Here is a 24,108-nt window from a genome sequence, read left to right on the forward strand (position 1 = left end):
CCGGGTTAACGGCAGGGGAGAGTTGGTAGGGGATCTCTGTGAGGGTGATGAAGAGATCCTGGCTGTCAGGGAAAGCGGGAGTGGGTTCGCTGTCACCTGCGCCGTCCTCCAAAGACCATTCCTCATCTTCCCCATCGGCGAACATCGAGGAGGAACTGTCCCGGTACACTATTCCGTCCTCGGAGTCCACCGTCACTGGTGGGGCAGTGGTGGCAGACCCACCTAGAATGGCATGCAGTGCCTCGTAGAAGCGGCATGTCTGGGGCTTGGCTCCGGAGCGTCCGTTTGCCGCTCTGACTTTTTGATACCCTTGTCTTAGGTCCTTGACTTTCACGCGGCACTGCATCGCATCCCGGCTGTATCCTTTGTCTTTCATGGCTTTCGAGACCTTCTCGAAGGTCTTTGCATTCCGCTTGCTGGAGCGCAGCTCCGAGAGCACAGACTCCTCGCCCCACACAGCGATCAGATCCATGACTTCCCGGTCAGTCCATGCTGGGGACCTCTTTCTATTCTGGGATTGCCCGGACTCCTCTGCTGGAGAGCTCTGCATCGTGGCAGGTGCTGCGGAGCTCACCCCGATGTCCAGCCAGGACGTCAGATTCAAAGTGCCCAGACAGGAAAATGAATTCAAATTTTCCCGGGTCATTTCCTGTGTGGCTGGTCAGAGAATCCAAGCTCCGACTGCTGTCCAGAGCGTCAACAGAGTGGTGCACTGTGGGATAGCTCCCGGAGCTACTAAGTTCGATTTGCATCCACACCTAGCCTAATTCGAGCTAGGCATGTCGAATTTAGCGTTACTCCACCTGTCGGGGTGGAGTACCGAATTCGAACTAAAGAGCCCTCTAGTTCGAATTAAATGGCTTCCTGGTGTGGACGGTTGAGCGGTTAGTTCGAATTAACGCTGCTAAATTCGAATTAAAGTCCTAGTGTAGACCAGGCCTAGGATAGGATCCCGGCAAATGAGGCAGCATCTAAATCTAGAGGATTTAGGCGTAATCCAAGGATAGACTCCCTGAAAAAGAAGATACCCCAGAGAGGGGGGATGCAGAGTGTGTGTGTGGAGTCTCCCAAAGAAATATGCCTCCCAAAAATAACCCTACTAAAACTATTAAAATTATTAAGAGCTAAAAGGCTAACTAAAAACCTAAAAATAACAATCATGAAACTAATAAATCTATTTTCTAAAGGTAAACAAGGTAAAAAGCAAGCACTACAAGATGCTCCATCTCAGCCTGAGGCAGTTGAGGACCACCTGAGGGCAGTTCATGTGTCTCTGTGCTATATACAGGGTGCAAGGATAGCTAAGGTCAGGTGAGGACTGAATGGGCACTGATAAAGAAAGCCTCTAATCAAAGGCACATGCAACACATGTTCACCTGAAGTGGAGTACCCATAGGTATATTACTTTAAGAAATACAAGTTCCTTTTTAATAATTCACAGTGTTTTGATAATTAAATTGTTTTAATAAAGACAAAGGAATCAGGTTAAAAGCAGCTGAATAATTTTCTATTTTAATTTTAAGAAGAGGTCATGATGCACAGGGAGTTTTCCAAACCAGAAATACATTTATACTCTCCATTAAAAAATTGCATGCATTATAGGAGTTGGGAATAAACTTGACTACAACTATGTATAGTTTCTGTTTACAAAGCACATGGAAGCATATTGAGTGCATCCACAGGCATGCTCAAGCCTTTCTGATATTTCCCATTAAACCTAAGGGCAGCTGAATGTGTTCACAGTTCCACAAGGTTCTTACCACTAACTAAAAATTGTAAACATCCTTCATAGCTTTGCTCTGAAATAGATTTAGAAAGATAAAATTTATGACATGAGTACAAATAGGAAAACCAAATTAAAGTTAATCTTATGTCAAAAATAATAACGCCTCATTGCTGAGGTTTAATTCCATGATTTGAACCCAACTGATGTGCAAATAAAATTATTCAAAATTCATTTAAGCGGATGATACAAAATGATGGGGCTATAACAGCAGAATATATCCAGGTTTTCATTCCTCAGTTTAGCTAAGAAAAATATATTAGACTTATAAATTAGGGACTTTTTTAGTGCAACATTTATCATCGCTTTCTTTACAAACTTGGTTCAAGGTTTCCAGTGGAACATACATATTCTGTTGATTTTCTCTTTTATTGAGTAATATTGCTTTTATATCTAAAATACTATGTTTGTCTTACCTTATATTCCTCTATATATGGGCAACAGGATAAAAACTTCAAAATATAGATAGCTCCCATTTTAACTACTGTGGGTAGAGTGAGCACCATACAAAAGTCAACTTTACAATACAGCTATATTTTACTTTATCGTAAAATTATTCAGTCTATAGAAAATATTGCAAATAACACATAGTTTAATTACAATGGCACAGTAAAGATATTTTTTGTGATATCCTTTATACTTGAGATCAAATATGTTTCTGCAGTATTTTAACTATATTTCCCTGGTTTTATACATTTGGAGGTTTCAGAGTAGTTTGTGATTGGAGAATTAAATCTTAGTACGTAATCAAATTATTTTGGAAACTTGCTACATCACAAGTCACAGCAGAAGGCTAATATTATGATGTCAGTAATGACATCATAATGGAAGCTTTCCTTTAATTTCTATTGAAAAATTAAGAAATTCACCACATGTGCTCATTTTGTTAAATTGCTACATGAGGCAGTAGATGTTGCCTTTTTAGTAAACCAAACAGTAGGAACAAAAGAACGACTATCATAAATTGGAGATCTGATATATTTTCACTGTAAAGCACAATTACGTTTTTTTGTTTGGTTGACTGGTTTTGAATAAGAAATAAATACTGAGTACAAGGAATTTTAGGGATTATTCTTTGGTAAAATGTAAATAATTATAGGAAATTCTTATTATTTTACTATTATATTGAGCTAAACAGTTGTGTAAAAATACTTGTGGATATTAAAATGGTAACTTAAGCAATGTTGCCTTGCCTAGTGTAACTTGATCCAGGAAACATTTCTCTCTATTAAAAGGACAAGAATCATGTTCAGTGTAATGCAGTGAAGTAAAACTATCGACATTTTGTGCTGGATTTGTTTCAGCAGAGGCTGCTCTAGCTATAGGAAGCTGCCTAGGGAAGCAAATTTGGTCTTGCCATTCCCCAAGGAGAATGTAGGTTTTTGTTTGTTTAATTGATTGGCACTATTTTTCTCTCTCCTGTTACCTGTAAAGGATAACTGAGAGAGAGTGTGTGTATCACTCCTTCCTAGAGTTTGGTTTTACTAGTAACTCAAAAACAAAAACACTACAAAATCTTCAGCCTGCCTGTTTGGCTGTCCTTAAGATTTGTCCTTTGAGCTATCCAGGACTTAACTCCCTATTCCCTTTATATCCTATTTGAATCACCATTTTAAGAGAGGTTTGAGCAGGGGGTTGGACTAGATGACCTCCTGAGGTCCCTTCCAATCCTGAGATTCTATGATTCTATGAGGTATCAGATCTTAAATATCTGTTTTCCGCCACCAACGATTTAAATCTCTTTCACTTTTCCAACGGATGAGAAAGTTCACTATTCATTTAGACTAAATCTTTATCACAGTATTAAAATAGCCAACCTTCTTTGGTGCAGTTTGTTTTGGTTTCATCACTGAAGTCTCCACAGTCATTGTCACCATCACAAGCCCAATGACTTGGTATACATCTGCCATTGGAGCATCTGAACTGGTTACTGGAGCATGAGTGAACACAACCCAACTCATCACTCCCGTCGCCACAGTCGTCATCTGTGAACATTCAGAATCAACATGAGGAAAAAAAAGTCAGACCAGCTTTAAATGGTACAAAATCTGAATAGAAGCCTGACCCTCATGAGAAACGTTAATAATGGCTGCAACAATGTTTGCATTTACTCTTTTTATATCTACAGTGTTCTTGAGAAGAAAACAAAGAAGTGATAGCCAGTATGTTAAAGTTCTATATATTGCTTTCTCTGCTGGATCATACCAGAACTACTATGTCACTATGAACAATTCCTTGTCCTGTCTTAGCTGGCCCTTTTCTGCAATTGGGTGTAAAGACTTGTGTTTTGGTAAACACAAGTCCTTAGTTTTATTCCCACCAAAATCATGCATTAGATTGTTTATCTGCAGCCCATTCATCAGTTTCAGATAACTTAAGGCCAAAATGAAAATCTATAGTCAGAATTAGCCCTTTAAAATAACATGGGGCAAAGGCTCTCATTACACATTTAGAAACAGAAAGCTGGAGAAAAAAAACACTAATTAATTCATCAAAAGGGGGTTGGAGTGGGTTTCCGTATTTCTGAACTGTATGATGATTCCTGTAATCTATGATTGTGATTCCCAAGAAAGGGAAAGTAATGCATTAAACACCAAAGCTCACTTTGCACACTTGTTCAGCCAAACATACATTCCACTGATTATTTTATTTTATGGAAATGCTCCGATTCTTGGTCATTCTTATAACCAAATATTGTCTCATATTGCATTCTATTCTAATATAATACAGTAGATTTGCAGTGATGTTCCCGGTTTAACTCTAAGAGCAATTCTTATCTCTGTGTTCTGCCAGGTGTATGGCCTCAATTTCACAACTTTTAAATCTTAAATCAGTAAAATAAAGCCATTACATTTATTTTATGCAGGGCTACAAGCTGGATTTACTCTCAGTCCCAGTAGGAAATGAGCATTTTATCAAAAGTACCCTCAGCCCCTTAATCAAATCAGTTTAGAATACTGAACATTTGGTACTTGCCTGAGTCACAGTGCCATTTACTGCTAACACATCTTCCATTTTTGCATATAAATTGAGTTAGTGGTTCACAGGTTGGGAATTCTGTGAAGGATATGAAGGTATCCAACATGAAATGTGTTAATGACGATACCAGATTTAACTTGCATCCCGTTTATTTGTGTCCCCTCCCTCATACATGCACAAAGGCACAGAAGAATCATTAAATCACTTATTGAAGTGGCCATTGCTTCAGGAAGATAATTTCAACATCTTCTAAATGAGTGTCTCCTAGTTACTAGAAGGGAGGGTTAGTCATTTGCTGCTGAAGGACAATCAGTAAATGCTGTAGTGCTAGGAGAACAAACAGACACTAAGGCGTTTTACCAGCTCATCCAGTTTCTTGTAAATGAACAACAGCTGGAAGCAGCACCATGCTCTGCTTCTCTAAAGTGTATGCAGATGTTTCAAAAGTGCTGTCCTCTCCATGAATACAGAGAAAAGTAGGAGTAAAAACACCCTCTCAGTCCTTTTTTTTTTAAAAAAGGACAATGAAATCTGATATGATTTACATAGTAGAGAAAATCTGAAAATACATCTTTCTGCAAAGATACGAGTTTTCTTGCATAAAGTTACAAAAATGCTATGCAATACTTGAAAACTAAACATGAAAATTACTCTAATTCACTGATTTGGGTCTGTCTGAGGAGTAGGTGTTACCAGGGCCAGCTCCAGGCACCAGCTTAGCAAGCAGGTGCTTAGGGCGGCCTCTCCGGAGAGGGGTGGCACGTCCAGGTATTCGGCAGCAATTTGGCGGAGGGTCCCTCGCTCCCACTCGGAGCGAAGGACCTCCCACTGAATAGCCACAGATCGCGATCGTGGCATTTTATTTTTTTTTGGCTGCTTGGGGCGGCAAGAGCCGGCTTAAGCTGGAAAGAAGCCGGGGCCCCGAGCCTGCTGGGGACAGAAAACTCTGGGGCTGCAGGCTTCATTCTATGTTAAAGTAAGAATAATAAATATATTTGGACCAGCAGTTCAGCAATGCTTTACTTTTTAAAAATAAATAAGATGAAAACTGTTTATGATATTTATTTTGTAAAAACTCTAAGTTTTCTTACAGGTAGGTAAAAAAGAGCAAATTCACATGGTAAGTTGAAAGAGTAATTGCCGAATAATTTAATTAATACCTTTTCCATGTAAAATTACCCTTTTTATCTTATGGATTCATATATTATGTAATATTAAATATGATGTTTTTCGTATTATTTAATGTACAAATACAAAATAAGCCTTGAAAAATTGTTGGCGCCCGCCACACTCTTCTGAAAACATGAATGTGCTACTGGCCACAAAAAGATTGGGGATCACTGCACTACACTATCACATACAAGCTTATATTCTGGCAACTTGTGCAAGAGGTTTAAAAAAAGAGAGCAAAAAGGTGCAAAGGGCTCTTATACTGTGGGTCAGTTAGAATCAGGGTGCTTGTGCTTCTTGAGTGCTTGAGAGTCCCAGGTGCTGGAGGGTGGGAGCAAATGCTGCATTGGCAATTCTGAGGGACAGGAGCTATTCCCAGGCAAAACCCATTCCCTCCTTTCCCTTGTCCTCCCAGCCCCAGCACACAGAGGAGTTTCTGCCTCACTTAGCACTTTGCAGGCAGGATGATTCTAGCTAATGCTGAGATGCACAGAACCTGCACTCTTCTCACTCACTTAAATTTACTATGCCTTTAAAGCTGTCTTGGTTCTTACTAATGAATTATCTCTGAAGTAAATTTAATTGTAAAGTTACACCCTTCCCTGTCAAATGTATGCATCATAATACTAATGACAAAATATAGTGTGAACTGTGAGAAATTATATTTTCAAAATTTCACTTTTATCATAAAATGTTTGATTGCAATGTAGCTGCTGGTAAAAAGCAGGAAATGAAACACTTGGAAAATATAGAAGTGATACAAAGGGACATGAAGACATTAGAATTACAAGTAGGAAATAAACTGCTTTGACAGTTACACACTGCAAGTCACCATTAAAGAGTGAATACTTACAAACAGTTCTCACATATATTCCAGTAAAACTATCAGGAAACTAAAACACTGGATTATGTAAAGAGCTACAAAGTAAAGGCTCAGCCTCACTACAACTCCAAGTCTATCCATGTTTGTCTAATAGTCTCGTCCAATTTTGGTTAGAACAAACAATTGACTTGGCTCCAGAGTTTTATTTTCATATCAATACCAAGTGTAAACCAAGTTTGTGAATCCAGCGTTACCATAATGCTTAGCTGTGTTTGTATCAGCGCACTCTGAAAAAATCTAGGCAACCACCCCATATTAGGGAATAGACCGCCTGAAGGATATGCATATCAAGCATCACCACTAGCTAAGGCAGGGGTGGGCAAACTATGTCCCGGAGGCCACATCCAGCCCTCCAGGCATTTTAATCTAGTCCTCGAGTCTCTGCCTGAAAGCGGGGTCCGGGTCTTGCCGCACTCCTGCGCTCCAGCCAGGGAGTGGGAGCGGGGTCTTGCCCCACTCTGCACGGCTCCTGGAAGCAGTGGCGTATTCCCCCTCTGGTTCCTATGTGTAGGGGCAGCCAGGGGGCTCCACGCACTGCACCCACCCCAATCGCTGCCCCTGCAGCTCCCATTGGCAGGGAATCACGGCTAATGGGAGCTGCAGGGGTGGCGCCTGCGGACAGGGCAGTGCACAGAGACGCCTGGCCGTACCTCTGCATAGGAGCTGGAGGGGGGACATGCTGCTGTTTGTGGGAGCTGCTTGAGGTAAGCACCGTCCAGAGCCTGCCCCCCTGACCTCCTCTCAACCGCCTGCCCCAGCCCTGATCCCCCTGCTGCCCTCTAAACCTCTTATCCCCGGCCCCATCCCAGAGCCCATACCCCCAGCCGGCGCCCTCCTGCACCCCAACCCCCAATTTTGTGAGCATTCATGGCCCGCCATACAATTTCCATACCCAGATGTGGCCCTCAGGCCAAAAAGTTTGCCCACCCCTGAGCTAAGGGAACAATGGAATTTACATCCCTTTCTACACTGGAATATTTTGGTGCTGGAACCTCTGCCACAATTGTTGAATGCCCTATGTTCACACACACAAAAGAATATTTACAAAGGTGCACAAGTGCTGCCAGCAACACTGAAACTGAACTTCCTTGGAGCAAGTCTCTGCACTTTTGTATCCTGCATTGGCTTACTTCACTTCTGCACCTGTAGCGCATTGAGCAAATGTTGGTGTTGCAGTTGCAACATTCCATTTGGTCCTCCCAGCACCAACCCACAATGTTCCTGCAACTCCTTCAGGAACTACTCTGTGCAGAAACTCCTGTAATTCCAATTACTTTCTTGCAACTTCTGTAATTTTTTGCATACAAAATCTCCATTTCATATAGTACGATGCATGCAGTCTTAAGGCTTTTCTTAGTTTAAAAGAAGTAATATTTTATACAATCCTGATACATTTTTAAATAAATGTATTTCAGACAATTAACAAATGCTAATTTATATATTTCACATTTTACATTTTTTCTTAAATCTCTCCAATAGTGGATTATTATTCTCCAAAAAACCCTGCTTCAGGTATTGGTATTAGTATTCATGATATATTGGTACCACAATAAGAAGTGGTGCTGCATGTGGACACAATGAACACAACAGGCTTCCAGTAGTCCGGACTGCTAGTATTTATACAATGAACTGTTACAGGAGTAGAGCAGAACTGTTGTAAATTATAATATTGCACTTGTTATGCAGTGTGGACAAAGCATAGATTATCATATTGCTCGCTGAGTTTAAACTAGGAGAAAAAAAGCCCAGCCAAACTGGTTATACATGTTTAAAAGGGAAGAGAGGTGCCCATCCACTTACTATTCCAGGGTTCTTGCAAGGACAAACCATGAGCGGTTGTCACAATTACTAAAGGAGCATTAACTATGTAGCCTGTAGAAACAGGCCATGTTGAAAGTTAGTCTTGCAACTAACAAGTTCAGCTATATCATAGACAGGACCTACAAAAAACTATTTATTGGTTGACAGTGAAGGGCAATAATGAGTATAGGATAGTAACACCAAGGATGGAAAGGAATTGTCTGAGACTACCCAAAGGGGTATAAGGAAAATGGGATGAAACTGCATAGAACCTTTCACAAAACAAGAAAGCTGTTTTCTGTTTTTCTAAATAGTGTGATCTATCAGACAATGAAATAGTCTCCCAATAAACACTGACTTCTGCATTCGTTTAAAACTCAGCTACACAGATACATTGAGACTATATTATAGGAAATAATCCTGCAATGACAAAGGAGCTCTTTGTTTTTCTAAATACACACAAGTGTAATAATATGAACGATCTCCTTACGACTATGACTTGTTTTAACGACTGAATCTCTGGAGCTAGATTTACATGTGCTGCTGCCTTTTGTGCAGTAGATATGCCTATTATTTGAATTTTGATATCTTTTAAGGAAGCTAAGTGAAAGCAGTGGGCTTAAGCAGAATCACAGATGAGGTAACAAAGGATGAGAAGAGGCAAGAGAGTTTCATCAAGTAATGAGTACAACTGGATATCAGAGAAAGTATCAAAAGGCTGAAAAGAAGCAGCTGTTTTCCTGGTACAGCACAAGGAGTGGGGCAAAAAGAAATGTAAAAATGCTAATGAGATCACTTGTGTCAATTATTCCTGGAGATTTTGTTTTTTATTACCCGTAGATGTCTGTTTTTGGGTTTTGTTGTTTTTTTTTTTTTCAGGGACCAGCACTTCTCTGCCAAAGTTTGCTCTGAGACAAATGAAGATGTGCTAAGGGCATGGGAATTAGTTACGAACATTCTTCATGTGTTTCAAGCAAAGCTGAGACTTTTTCTAATTTAGCTTTTTACTGAAGTCTTAGATATAAATATTATATAGCTCAGACTAATAGATCACTTTTGCAAGATGTGTTCAACTTGTACATTAAAACTAGATCCCTATATTTTTTCCCTTCACATCAAACATATATCCCTTAAAAACTAACAAGGAGTCCAGTGGCACCTTAAGGACTAACAGATTTACTTGGGCATAAGCTTTCGTGGGTAAAAAACCCACTTCTTTAGATGCATGGAGTGATTTGGCGCATGGACCTGGATGCATGGTCTGTGTTCTATGCTATGTTCACCTGTAAGGCCTAGATAAAGACACAGGAACTAATTAAAATGAATTGAGATGGGATCTTCCTATTTCAACATCAAACTCGGAGTCCTCTGTGGTGAAGATTTCCTTGAAGTTATTTATGAAAGAAAGCATAGGTCCTCCTTCAGAAAGACCCACTAACCTTATATTAAATCTTTTTTTCTCTATTTGCCAGGTTTTTCAATTGATTTTGCATTCTGGCAATTTCTGCATAATGTTTTGTTGATTTGAGCTTAGGCTTTATAGTGTCTGTCTCCAATTCCCCTGAATCAGCGTGCCTCCTCTTGAGCTTTTCCTTTGATACATGTTATCTTTATTATCACACGATGTGTTGTGCAAAGAGCCATTTGCTCAGTAAGGAGACTTTTCTTTTAGAATTTTGTGGGCTTTATGTCTTGCAGATTTAGATTTCCCATGCAGACCTTCCTCCACTGTGCCAGGGGCCTGGACAGGGTGTGAGGAACTAAGTTCACATCAGAGCAAAAGGCTGGTGAATCCTAATAAAAATCAGTAACTTTACCTTTGCTTTTCCTCTAAAACTACTTCCTTGGACTCTTGAAAGTTGCTGTATTTGTACTTTGGAGGTGATGGTGTGGATTCAATTGATCCTGGTATCGATTTCTGACCCTAACCACCAGACACACTCTAATTTTCAGCCCTCCACCATCTTGGGAGAAATAACCTTCCTCTGAAGTGGCAAACCTATGATTTTGTGTAAGTATTAGAGTTGCCAATTTTGGTTGGATGTATTCCTGGAAGTTTCATCACACGACATACTCTTTAATTAAAGATTAATCTTTAATTCCTGGAGACTCAAGGGCAATCCTGGACTCTTGGAAACCCTAGTAAGTTTATGGAAATTGCTGAATCAACAGGGGGAGCCAGAGTTATTCAAATGCATGAGGAAAAATGCAGTTTGAAAATAAGTATCAGTCACAATAACACACACAAAAGTAGGAAATAAAATATCATTTTGTCTCTCTTGAAAAATAATATTGCATATAGAGAATATTATAAATTATTTCATAAAAGTATGACTGGTAACAATGTTTTTCACAGTCAGAATCCTACAGTATACTCATGCTTGGCATCAAATTGTGATATAAAATGAAAAGTGAAGCATTAAGCACATTAACTTACTGTTTATAGTGCTTGAGTATGAAACTACAAGTGGATTCAAATGTATAAGTGATGTGTAAAGTTTGACCAGACTGAAATATTAAGAGTGAACAAAGTGGATGCTGACAGTGACACAAGGAAAATTCAAGATGACCTGACAGGATGAAACAACCAATACCCTTTGCAAGAGAGTCATAAACATGAAAATAAAAAAACCAACTGATAAATCAAAAAGCATAAAACAGCTAGATGAACTGGTCAGACAAACTGCTTTATTGACTGTCACGTAATAGTATGATGTAGAATTCTCTTTGTTACTTAGACCCATACTTTCCTTTCCCTCCCTCAAGCAAAGCAGAAGGGACCTGTTTGATGAAAGTCAGCAAAAATAGTTATTTGAAAGCCTGCGCAGAGAGGAAGTGTGGCTATGTGAAACTGTCCCCTACCACTGTGCAACTGCCCCAAGACCCTCACACCATTTACACAGAAGAGTCACATTAAATATACAGAGAGATTATTGCCTAAATGTAGAGAGAGTGAGGAAATAAGTTATATAATATATTTTTAGTTTAAGTATATGCTACACTTTTATATGCCCTGTGAAATTTGCTGTAGATTTAGCTGCCTGGGGTTACCTGTGCTGTCAGTGCCGGTAAAGGAGTCTAAAGTTTAAACCACATCAGCTATAAGCAAGGGATTGTGCAGTCTGTATCCACAGATCCATATTTTGCAGCCACTCCCTTTCCCCCTCCCCTTCCACATCTGTCCACTGTAATCAGTGTAAGTCTATGGCATAAATGCAACCATTCTGAATAAGCAGATTTTTCAGAAAAAGTTTCTTGCTGTACATTTTACGAAGGAATAGTGTTTACAAATGAAGGCGAAAGTAAAGAACAGTTTAGTCCACAATTTTCTCCTCTAAAAAAATCCTTCATTCTGTACTATTGTATTTTATCTTAGTTTGTCTGAAAGACACTAAACAAATTAAAGTTGGATTTTGCTGCATAAATGCACCTTTTCATATGAAGGATAGTCCCATGAATTTGTATTAAAATGACAAATAACTATAGAAAGCTTTCAAATACACCAGCTTGCTGAAATTTAAAGTGCATGAAGCTTCAAATTTTTTGTATTTGCCACACAAACTTCAAGGGTTCTCCTTTTGAGACACCAATCCTGCAAATACTTGTGCATATACTTAATTTTAGACACGTGACTAGTCCCACTGAAGTCAGAGAGAATACTCGTGCTGAAAGTTAAATACATGTGCTGGCATTTTCAGGACTGAGACCTGAATTTTTATACCTCAGCTTTTTTTTTTTAAATACAACTACCCTGTTTATGAGTGTGGCATACAGAAAATATGAAAATTAGGAATAGCTTCTGCTATTCCTTATTTTAATTTCTGCAAACAATTATGCACAGGAACACAAAGAAAGAGAGCCTCCTTAATTAAGCATCTGTTACCTCATTCTAGGCACAAATAAAGACATGGTAGTAGAATTAGACTCTGAGATAGACGAATATCCAAGGGTGCAGTATGTGTGTTTTTCTTACCGTACGTTCACTTGCATGAAGAATGCTGAGTGAACAAGAGTTCAGCATCATAACTTTTTAAGTGCTTCGAGGACAGAGATTTTATATGAAAACAAATGGCATCTTCTAATCTGTTTACGATGTTAACCAGAATTAACACATTACCTTTCCTCTCATATCTGGAGATTTTCAATTAAGGTATTAAAAATAATTTGTCAAAGGTCCTGCATCTTGTACCTGGATGCTAGAGATACACAAAAATGCTAATATATCTAATACCTAGATTTGGCAGAGGTTCAAGAGACTTCTAAAAATGTGCTCTACCAGCAAATGTAATTTTAAAAGCACCACAGGTTTTACCTTAAAAAGTACTCTGACTTGTCTCTGCAGTTATATTTTGCTTTTTCAAAGCATGTGATTGATTCTGAAGTAAATAATCAGAATGATCAATATTATACTGACGTTCTGTACCTCGGAGGAACACTTTACATGTTCACCTTTATAAAATGATTGTGGGGTATCCAATGCAACATTTGTCATGTCAGGTGTCTTCGGAAGGCTCATGATGCACTGAGCATGGTTGGTATAGTGATGTTATAGTAATTGTTACAGTAAATGTTATAGGTTATAATTTCATGTATGTAGTTATGAGGCTGAAAATGTATCCTCATGGTTTAAAATAATCCAAGGCAAAAACTCTCCAAGAGCTGAGAGGCAGTTCACACCTCATGTATGGGACAAGCCCAGCCTCACAGGAACAAAGGACGCTGGCCTAGACAGCAACTAAATAATCTGTTGGACTCTCGAGGGAGTCACCCCCTTCCTTTGGTCAGTTTGGAACTGCGACAAGGAACTGCTCACCTTACTTTGAAGGTGGGGAGGCAGAGCCAATAGGGAAGAAAGGACATGATAAAAGGGAGAGACATTTGCCATGCTTTCTCTTTCTCTTCACTTACATCTACAGACACCACACCAAGTGACTGAAGCACTGATCAAAGGGGAGTACCTGGCTGAAGAGCAACCAGACAGCCTCTGGTGAGAAACATCCAAGTTTGTAAGGGCATTGAAAATGTTAAGATCAGCTTAGAATGTGTTTTGCTTTTATTTCATTTGACCAAATCTGACTTGTTATGCTTTGACTTATAATCACTTAAAATCCATCTTTATAGTTAATAAATCTGTTTGTTTATTCTATCTGAAGCAGTGTGTTTGGTTTGTAACATGTCAGAGATTCCCCTTGAGATCCCACTGGCCAGGAGCCTCAATTCACCCACCCAAAGGTAAGCACTGCCCCATAGCCCAACTCCATGACCCAGCCCTGAGCCCCCTTCTACATCCAAACTGCTGCTGGCCCAGCCACATCAGCCACTGCAAAAGTCACAGAGGTCACGGAAAGTCATGTGAGCTTCCAGTTAAATTTTAAGGTGTTCATTTTGATTAATAAAGCCCTGACTGGCTTGGGATCAGCCTGGCTGACAGATCACCTCTCTCCCCGTAGCTACAATCAGCAGAAGTTCTGATATTAGATCCCTCTTCATGTATTTGAGAGAGGTAGAGTTCTCTGTAAAGTCCCCCAAACACGATACCCCTCTTATCCCAGTCTCAAGTTTTACTAATTTACCTTAATTTGAAGCTCAACTGTAAAAAGTGAACGAAAGATCAAAAAAGTCAAAATAACCTAGAACAACAAATGTTAACGGGAACTGTCCAAAAAAGGGACACACAGGCTGAATTAGTCTAAACACAGAGGCCTACTGGTATAATTCAAAGACTATGTTAAGATTATGCCTGGTAAACAAGAACAGTATACAACCAGAAATCGATGAACCAAAATTGGTGTATTGAAAATTAGGCCTAATTGGTGAACAAAATAAGGAAAGATAGGCTGTTCTGCCCATTGCTCCCCTTTTGGGGTCCTGAAAAAGAGGCTTTAGGGAGAAAGTTGGCAACCATAATAATGGCTGACTGAAAGATGAGAGAAAGGGAAGGAGAAAGCTCCACCCTCATGGCTGCCACCCTCATTGTCTCCTGGGACCCTGGACGTACTTCTTCATAATCCTGAGAGATGTCCTGACCAGACAAGGCCAGAAAGAGGGACCCAGATGAGACCACCATCTCTCCCAGCTCAATCTCAAACATCACATGGAATTTGAGATTTTTTCATCCTCATCCCCCCATTGTGTCCTTTTCCTTCTCTACATTATTTCTTTTCTTTCCTCTCTCTCTCTCTCTCTCTCCCTTCCTTCCTTCCGTCTACTAAGAGTCTGGCTTAGTTGTCCAAGACTGTATATCTTGCTACGCTGCTGTTAGCCTGTGACCAGAAACAGGCAGCTAAACCAATGCCCTAAAACAGCCCATACTGTTACAAATTTATCAGGTCTGGGAGTGGCTGATAAGACTGAATGCTGTGACTGTTCTTCCAGCAGTGAAGTTGCAAGTGAGAGTGAGAGTGAATGCCAGAGACAGAAACTGCATTTTCTCTTTGCTATTCTTTTCTCTCCCTTTTTGTATGTGTTAGTTTTGTTTTGTCTTCTAGCAAATTGGCTTTAACAACAACAGCAACCAGCCCCTCTCAGCTACTCTTTTCCTCAAAAGACCAGTTTTTACCATCTTTAACACCTTCTCAGAAACTGCCAGACAATTAGACAAGTTTTTGTTTTGTTCTGTTTTTCCCCTTCTGGGATGTTGTTAAAATCTTACATTTTGAATGCTTTAACTGTTTTTCCTCCCCCCATCCCCCGTATCTTTCATAAAGGTCCAAAGAATCTTTAATGGTGTGATTCCATAGCAGGAAGCAGGCTGAGGTCTCTGTACACCAAACCCTGACCCTTGTTTAAAATTGGACAGTGACTGGATTATATTAACACCTTTGTCTCTTTGGGCTCATATGTTTAATCTAAATGAATATAACATAACGTTCAGGGCATGGTGAAGGGCCTATTTATTTCACTTGACCTTCAAAGAGAAATATGGGGTTGAGATATAGGCCAAACTGTGGAGGGCGATAGTATTTGATTATGAGTTGCTGCTTGGTAGTGGAAATGAGCTTCTAAATAAAAATGAATAAAATAAAGTTTTTAGGGCAGAAATGCAGTAATTATTTATTGGTTCAATAAAAATAAAAAAATCCTAATATCTTGTCTATTTTGTTCTTTACTTACATAAAGAGCCAAAATATCCTTTAAAATCCTCTTATTTCTCTTTTTAGACCAGACTTTAAATCTTCACTTGATGTTTTTAATGGCCAGTTTATGTAGGGTAAATAATTAGTAACTTACCACATGATACCATTTCATCTGTTTCATCACCACAGTCATCCTCCCTATCACACAACCACGATTTTGGAATACAACGTCCATTCCCACAAGAAAACTGATCAACTTGACATGTTCTTGCTGCAATGACAAAGGCATGCAAAATCTTAACATCTTAAAAGCAAGAGATAGAGTACAATCTGTTAGATCATCTAGTCCATGGCTTTCCTTAGAACTAATTTAGCAGATGGAGGTCTAGATGGTATTTGCTTTGCCCTTGACTGAGTGCTCTCCTCATCTTCTTTGCTCTCAGCGGAAACTGAAGGTACCTTCAGTACCGTACCCTTATGATTACATTCAATACTTCATAATGGATTTCCCAGTAGGTCAGAAATTTGTGAGATTTCACAGAATTATGCAATTACAGGAAATTAAATGTTAAAAAAATATTTATGTTGTAGTCAAAATAATCAAAAATCTGAAAATGCCAAAGTAGGTTTAAGACTGGCATTCTCAAAGAAGTCAAAAGAAGTTAGGCATCCAAATCCAACTGAATTCCAGAGGAAGTCGGGTACTTAATTTCCCCAGTCTCCTTTGAAAATCCAAACCTAAATATTCAGAGAAGTGATTAGTATTGAAATAAAAACAGAATTAGATGATCTGGTTCATATTACAAATTATCCCTTCTCCCTATCAAATGTGCAGACAGTTGATTGCTATATTTCATTAGTTCTGAGTAGTATGGTTTTCTTTCCACTTTAAAAATTAAATTAATGGTTTAATCTGGTTTGTAAAGAAATCATGTAATTGCTCACCTGACATCAGTCATCCACCAAGGTTATAGCCACATATTGACAATGAAGACAAAGGGAATAATGGGATTTCATTATAGTAAACCAGTTCATTATTTTTACATACCACTTGCCTTTAAAAAAATACACTGAAATGTCTTTTGGAAACACTGGACCTAATTTTCATTTCCGGCATAATGATATTAAACAAAGCGGAGTTATGGCAGGGATAAATTTGGCCTATGGTGTATGGATACACCTATATATTTCTTGAAAATACAGACTTCTTCCAGATGCACATAATATTACACTACTTCAGATGTTCCTTGTTGCTGTAGATTTAGCTTATGTAAAATGAAAACAATCCTTACAATTTTTTTCTTTTAGATTCAGTTCAAGTGACTATGATGGGCAAAGTACTAAACACTTGATCTTTATTGCTTCAAGAAGATTTGTACACATTTTGATGTGTGCTTTAGGTTGTTGTCATGTTGAAAAATAATCCTCTTCCAGGTTTCCTCCCTGACGGGATTATTTTTTATGTTATTATTGCTTTATACATTGTCAACTATGCCATCAGTAAAAAACATAGCTCACCAAAATCTTCAGTCCTACATTGTGACGATGATGATCATAACACTCATCATCACCATCATGGCAAATCCCTCAAAAGATGTGGCTTCCTTGTAAAACGATCGCCACCCAGAACAGTCTCCGGCAGGATGCTTAAGGTAGTCTGATTGTATATTCACTTTATATCCATCACTGGCAATGTTATTGTGCCACTAAAGCTTTTGGCACCCATGTGATTGCCAGCCATGTATCAGCATTCCTTGGTACACACACTTCAGAATTTGTTGGTCTGCCATTGTTATAATACCAAAAATGCTGCGAAAACCAGTGGTGATGGAGATAATTGCTGGATTTGGCTTCGACTATCTTGGCTTCTGATCTTGTCCTGCCACTTGATTTGGAGCAGTTGATGGAGGCGATTATTAATTATTAGTGAATAATAAATAAAATAATAATGACAAATACTCATCTGGTGTAAATGAGCACAGTTCCTGCCTTTAATAGAGCTAAACCAATTTACACCAGCTAAGATGACTCTATACTTCACACTTAATAAAGCACTATTCATCCATATATAATACTTGACAGCCGGAGTCAGACTCTCCTTGTTTAGAGCTTCTCCATACTTTCCACATATAGAGATCTTTCCATCAGAGTAGGCATGTTCAGCAGTGTTTCATAAAAACACAACTTTGTTCCCAAACAGTTTACTCTTTCAAAATTATCTTGAGCAAATGCCCAGCTAAATTCATTTGTGTGCGGCTTTGGCAGAACGAAAAGAGAATAAGAGAGGATTGGTCCTCATGTCAGCTCTTCAGAAGAGGAATTTATTAGCTCCTTATTAGATTGAGTGTTTACCCTCAGCTTGCTCTCTCTCTCTCTCACACACACACACACACCAGTACACCATGGAAGGCCTTTTGCTAGTCCTCCACAGTTCCACTGTGGGATTTTGGGGATGCAGCTCAGAACAACCTACTTTTTCTTGGCACCATTCCCTTCTCAAACCCCAGATTTCAGTCTGGAAAACCAGGAATGAGTCAATATCACTTGAACCAGCATTAACCCATATTGTGTTCCTATGGTGGGTCAGTCTCAAAGCCAGCTGGCAGAGTGGTCAGGCAATGGCTCCACAGTTCTTTTCCGTCTCTCTTTTCTAGAATGGGACCCTGCTGGGTCATATATCGTGAGCCTCAGCCCCTCCTATGTGTTTCCTCTTCTCTCTTCAGGGCTCTGTTGCAACAGTGGAGTGTGAGGAGCAAGATAGGGGGACCCAGGCCCTCCTTCTCCACAGGGTCCCAACCCTGGATGCTGCAGTCTTCAGATGACTTGTTGGTCTACTCCAAGTTAAACTCTCCTCTAGGTCTTCTCCAACCAGGCCAGAGCTTCTCCCTTTGGGGTGTGGTTATTGTCTTACTAGCAGGAGTTTAATTTCCCTGGGGTAAGAGGTGTGGTTCAGAGGCTTTTGTGGGTTCCCACCTCCAAAAGGGAGGGGGGATTTGGATCACTTCTCCCAGAGTGGTCTTACCTGCACAGCAGTCACTTTGCCCACAGGCTTCAACTTCACTTCGTCGTGCAGACTGTAGCACCTTTCCCTGGCCTGCCAGTGGCCTTTCAAACTGTCTCTTCACCTAAAGCCCTGCATGTGCTGAAGGAGGTGCGCCTCCTTAACCCAGTATTGCTCCACGGTTTGCTCTGGGTTATTGGGTGTGTAAACTCCATCACAGTTTCCACAACAGCTGCAGCTGAACAGCTATAGGGGGACTCAGCACAACTGCAGCAAGTTCCTGCTGGAGCTACACTGCATGTTGGAGGAGGGTAGGAAAAGAGAACTAAGCTGAGCTGCACAAAAGGACAGTCATCCTATGTATACAGGATGGCTTCAGGCTCCACAAATCCAGGGTTGCCACTCCCTCTACAACCCCCGGAATTGGGACACCTTGCCCCTTTTACACTCAACGGCCCCTCAGATCCTTCCTCTACAACTAGGTGAGCTTTGCAACATTTGCATGCTTACAGCGAACAGGCAATCTACTATATAAATTACAATTAATCCTCTATTTTTGCTCACAAAATATGGTTGTTTGTGTCATTGCCAATAGGTGGCGTGGACTGCAGAGAGAAGAACAAATAAGAATCTTATCCCACAAAGCCTGTTCAAATAAATAACCCTTATACAATAGACCCCTGTACTCACGTAAACAGAGCAAGACTTTTACAGGATCTGGCCTAAACTGCCCTTGGGCTATGAACAATAAAAAAGTAATTAAAATGCATATTTCTCTGTAGTATGGGGTGAAGAATGTAGTTCTCTAATTCCCATCCTTTTTACCTAGATTATTAGAATGCACATTATGATTTGTGTGACAAGCTTTCTTTAGCATTTCAACTGAAACTGCTCTATAAAATGCGCCAATTTGCACTCCCCAACTTAAAAATCAATTAATGTATTGGAAACCCCACTAGATAAAAGCCATTGATTCTTTACTTTGCTGCTATAAGTGAGCATTTTTCTCTTGTTCTTTGAAAGAGCCAACATACAGAATCAGAAAATAAATGAAATATAGTGTAGCGAAAGAGATTTTTAAACATAATATGAAAGGAAGGATGTTTTTGTAAAACATCAACACAGTTTGGTTTTAGGACATTTTAAGTCAGATGATATGGATTCAGGGAACATCACTATATGTGTATACATGCTGTCAATCTTCTTCTTTCACTCAGTACTTAAAAAGAATAGTAAGTCTGCTGCCTATTTTTCAACATTGATCAAACTACTAACGACCTCTCTAGAACTGTCTACTGATCTGTACTAAAGACTGTATGTTTCTGTGCAAGAATGGAGTGGTTTAGGACTCCTAGACTTATTGTAATTGGAAAGAATATATGGAAATATAAATAGACGAGGTCAAATGGGACTTCCTTATAAAACCCTATACGTAAATAATATAACAAATACTAAACTATTTGCAAATGAGTTCAGGGGAAACTGAGTAAAATTATATTTTTTTCAAGGTAAAAATAACAAGAACAAAATGCTTACTTGTCAGATGACTTACAGCACAGTATGATAACAAACTATATTCCAACTTCCAGGAAAGATTTAGCAGGGACAAGTTTGCGTCCAAGTAGTACATTGACAGTCAACCCATATGGATAGATTAAGTTCCAAATTACTTTGGAAAGCAGAGTCAAGCATAGGGATTAAGTAAAATATAATTTATATTCTAGCCCTAGTGGCATCAAAATCTGAATTCACTTAAAACTGCAGTAATCAGATCATCAACAGTAGGCTGGTTCAGCTCAGTACTGAGTACAGACATGAATTTTTATTGAATTGGAATTTAGATAAAAGTTATTTACACATCCAAGTAAAGTTTTTACCTGCACAGGTTTCATTTGATTCATCTTCATTATTTCCACAATCATTAGCTCCATCGCAAAGCCACCTCTTGGGGATGCAGCGGTTATTCTGGCACTTAAACTGATCATCAGGACAGCTATGATTGACTAGGAAAAAAATATTACTTTCTCCTAAGCATATCATCAAAAAGAAACTGCTGAAAACATGACTATATTAAGTTTCACTCATTGAAGAACTAGAGATACAATTAATATGATTACCCCATAATTTATAATCTTCATAGCTCAGAACTGTATTGCAAACAGGAAAAGACGAGTCCCAGTTAAACAGTTGCTGAAGTATTTCAGATATAATAATACAAAATCTGGAGACGCTATTAAAATAAAATGAGTTATACAAGTGTAAACAGGTATCAGTGAGAGAAGAATAAGGTCCATAAGATTGTATAGTCTTTATAGGAATGGATGGCTACAGATTGTAGGTAAATACCCAGCTCCACTAAGTCAATGATAAAACTCCTAGTGACTTCAAAGGGGCCAGATTTCACCTTGCATTTTTCATAAACATTATGAGTAAGAGCCTTAACTGACATAACTCAGCATAACTCCATTGTAGCGATGACAATTTACATCAGCTAAGGATCTGACCACCCAACTACAATGATATGTTAGTATTTTCGTTAAAGGGTTTTGAGATCCTCAAATGAAAACCACTATCTAAATTCAAAGAATTACTATTATGAACTCATATTTTCAGAAGTTTATACTAAACTAATATCATAAGCCAGCATTTAACTTCTCAAATTTTGAGTATTCATTCATATTTTAGTGTTCTAACAATTTAAAAAAGATTATTAAGATATACCATGAAGTAGCCTAATCAATGTTGGCACATTATTGGAAAAAAAGAATTAAGCTGTAAAAATAATAAACCTTATACATTGTTTATTGTGCTCATTTTCCCCATATTTTATATAGAATTCATTATATAATTATTTGAGATGACGTGTTCACACTAATTATCTGAGCATATATATATATATACACACACACTTATCACAGTGCAATGCTTATCAACCAACAATAAACATTTTAAAGGAAATTCATAGCACAAACAACAACAACAAAGAAAAAAATTAAGCATGTCAGACAAACATATAAAAGCAACACATTTCACAGTTAAGGATTAAACCTCTAGTAGCTAGACACAGTCAGGTGCCATCTTAAATGTTAACCTACTATGTTCATTGTATGCAAGATCTGGAGGCTAAGTCTTTAACTGAATTTGCATGCTTTTGTGTATTTATCTCACATCTTTAAATTCTCTAAAAGCCATTTTTGTGCATATTAGTCCCAGTTAAGTGAGAAAATGAATTACACTAATACAAAAGTATATTTAAGCGAAAAAAATACCGGCGCCTGGTACTGCACTTGAAGCCAACAGGAGTTTTGTGTCAGTAAGGAGTCCATGAGTATGCCTTTAGTAGGCTCTGGATGAGGCCTCTGGTGAACTTCCTTCTCTAGTTCTCTCTAAAATACAACTGAAGGGCTCAATTCACCAAGCCCTGTTGACTTCAACGTTCTGTGTGCAGAGAGGTTGCAGGATCAGACCCTTTCCCCGTATCCATTTCCTCAAATAAGGATTCATCTAAAATCTGCAGCAACAACAAAAATACTACCAAGGGTCTTTATCCAAAGCCTATTGAAACTAATGGGAAAATTCTCATTTACTTCAGTGTGCTTTGAATTGGCCTAAACAAGGATGGGAGGCTTTGGTATATAAATATGTTTTTAACATTTTTTATAGCTCAGCTTTGGCAAACATAAAATAATTTTAAAAGGCCATATGCTTAAAATCATATCTTTAGTTTTAAACATTAAAATCATAGTTTAGTTTTAGACTCTCTTAAGGAATGAAAGGGTACAATAATTCACTAAAGTGAAGCCATCCAAGGACTTACACTGTAAAAGGTAATGCAAAGTGGCAATCATATGGACCTGTTACTTGTAATCAAACAGGCAGTTCAATTTTGTACAAATCACCCTTGAGATAGCAGATCCTGAAAGAACTATAGATAAGGAATGGCAGTAATCTAGTTTACCAGATACTGTAAGCAGCAGGGGAAAGCAGTTTTGCAATGCTTTTGAAATGATAAAAAGTAACCTTTGCTGGATTGCAAATATAGGGAAACATAAAACTGTGGTTCCTACTAGGTATGAAATTAGTCAAGATCTAAAAGTCATGAGAGCCAATGTTATTGCTCCTACATGATTCTGAGAACTAACAAATAAGCCCTCAGTTTTCCCTGAATCTAACTGCAACTACAGACACTAACCAAGATGTAACATTAGTAAAAACAAGGAATCAGCTAAAAATTACTTATTTAAACCACTTAAAATGATTTATTATAAATAGATGAATATATTTATAAATAGATGAAAGTTATACTTTCCTTTGGTTAAAAAAACCTGACAACTGCTGAAAGATTGGGAGGTTGATATTTTATTTCTGATTTAAATTACATAAAATATTTTTATCATGGAACTGTTCTTAAAAAGCAGAGGTGAGGTACACTGCGTTACCTGCATTACAGGTGCAACCACCAATGGGGACAAGTAATAGACCCCATACTACATGAGAGTTGTGTGAGGGGATACCTCAGACATCTTTTCCTTTAAGAAGTAAAGGACCAGAGCCTCAGCTGGTGTACATCAATGTGGTTCCATTCAAATCATTGGAGCTACGCCAATTTTCACAGGCTGAAGACTTGGCCCAAAAATGTAAGTTCTGGTCTAAAATTCAGTCCCTTACTCCTCAGACTGGCGAGGACCAAGGACCAGATTTTTAAAGAGTTTTAGGTCCCTAAAAAGAAGCAGCTAGATATCCAGTGGGATTGTCAAAAGCACCTAAGCAGGTTAAGTGTCTAACTCCCATCGAAATCAATGGAACTCAGGAGTCTATCCCGCGTATGCACTTTTGTAAATCCCCAAGAAATCATGCGGACCTCTCAACTCTTCTTCTCAGGGCTCTCTTTGATCAACTGAACAGTAGCAAAAATGTACTTCAATGGAACCTGTTTCCATCCCTCCTGCCTGGAGAGACATTTGCCATAGTTAGAATGTTTTATGGAATGGGTGAGTAGAAAGGAGATCCTAAGGAGCACTTGGGAGAATGATTATACTAAATAATGTGTTACACACTGTCGTGTATAGCTTTTAAAACAAAAAAATGGTCTTTGTCATCAATACATATGGTTAAGAAAAGTATGAATGATTGCAAAATCTGAATTCAACTTCAATGGCATGAGGGTTTTTGGTTTTTTTTATTTTTAGAATTTCTTTAAAGTGCTGGTGGAACTTGATGCATCAAGATTATCATTAAATCCACTCTCTTTACTCATGTGAGCGGTAAGAAAGCAAACGGTAATAACACTTGGTTCTTATATAGCATTTATCATCCCTAGATCCTAAGTAAGCAGGATGTGGCTCCTGCTCAGATATGAGCAAATATATTTACTTATTGTGTACCACATAAAAGCACAAGCCATGGAAACACCCAT

General features: G+C 38.7%; 1 protein-coding gene across 1 annotated transcript in view; it reads right to left on the reverse strand.

Moving 5' to 3' along the window:
- Nucleotides 1–24,108, reverse strand: part of LRP1B (LDL receptor related protein 1B) — a 1,288,869-nt gene that overhangs the window by 471,446 nt on the left and 793,315 nt on the right. The window contains exons 19-22 of the mRNA XM_045032831.1: nt 20,570–20,695; nt 15,846–15,962; nt 4,760–4,840; nt 3,601–3,768 (exon numbers count right to left, since the gene is read on the reverse strand). Coding sequence (XP_044888766.1) covers nt 3,601–3,768; nt 4,760–4,840; nt 15,846–15,962; nt 20,570–20,695 — 492 coding nt within the window. The remainder of the gene's footprint in view (nt 1–3,600; nt 3,769–4,759; nt 4,841–15,845; nt 15,963–20,569; nt 20,696–24,108) is intronic.

Source organism: Mauremys mutica, chromosome 10, assembly GCF_020497125.1.
Source record: "Mauremys mutica isolate MM-2020 ecotype Southern chromosome 10, ASM2049712v1, whole genome shotgun sequence".
Taxonomy (NCBI): Eukaryota; Metazoa; Chordata; order Testudines; family Geoemydidae; genus Mauremys; species Mauremys mutica.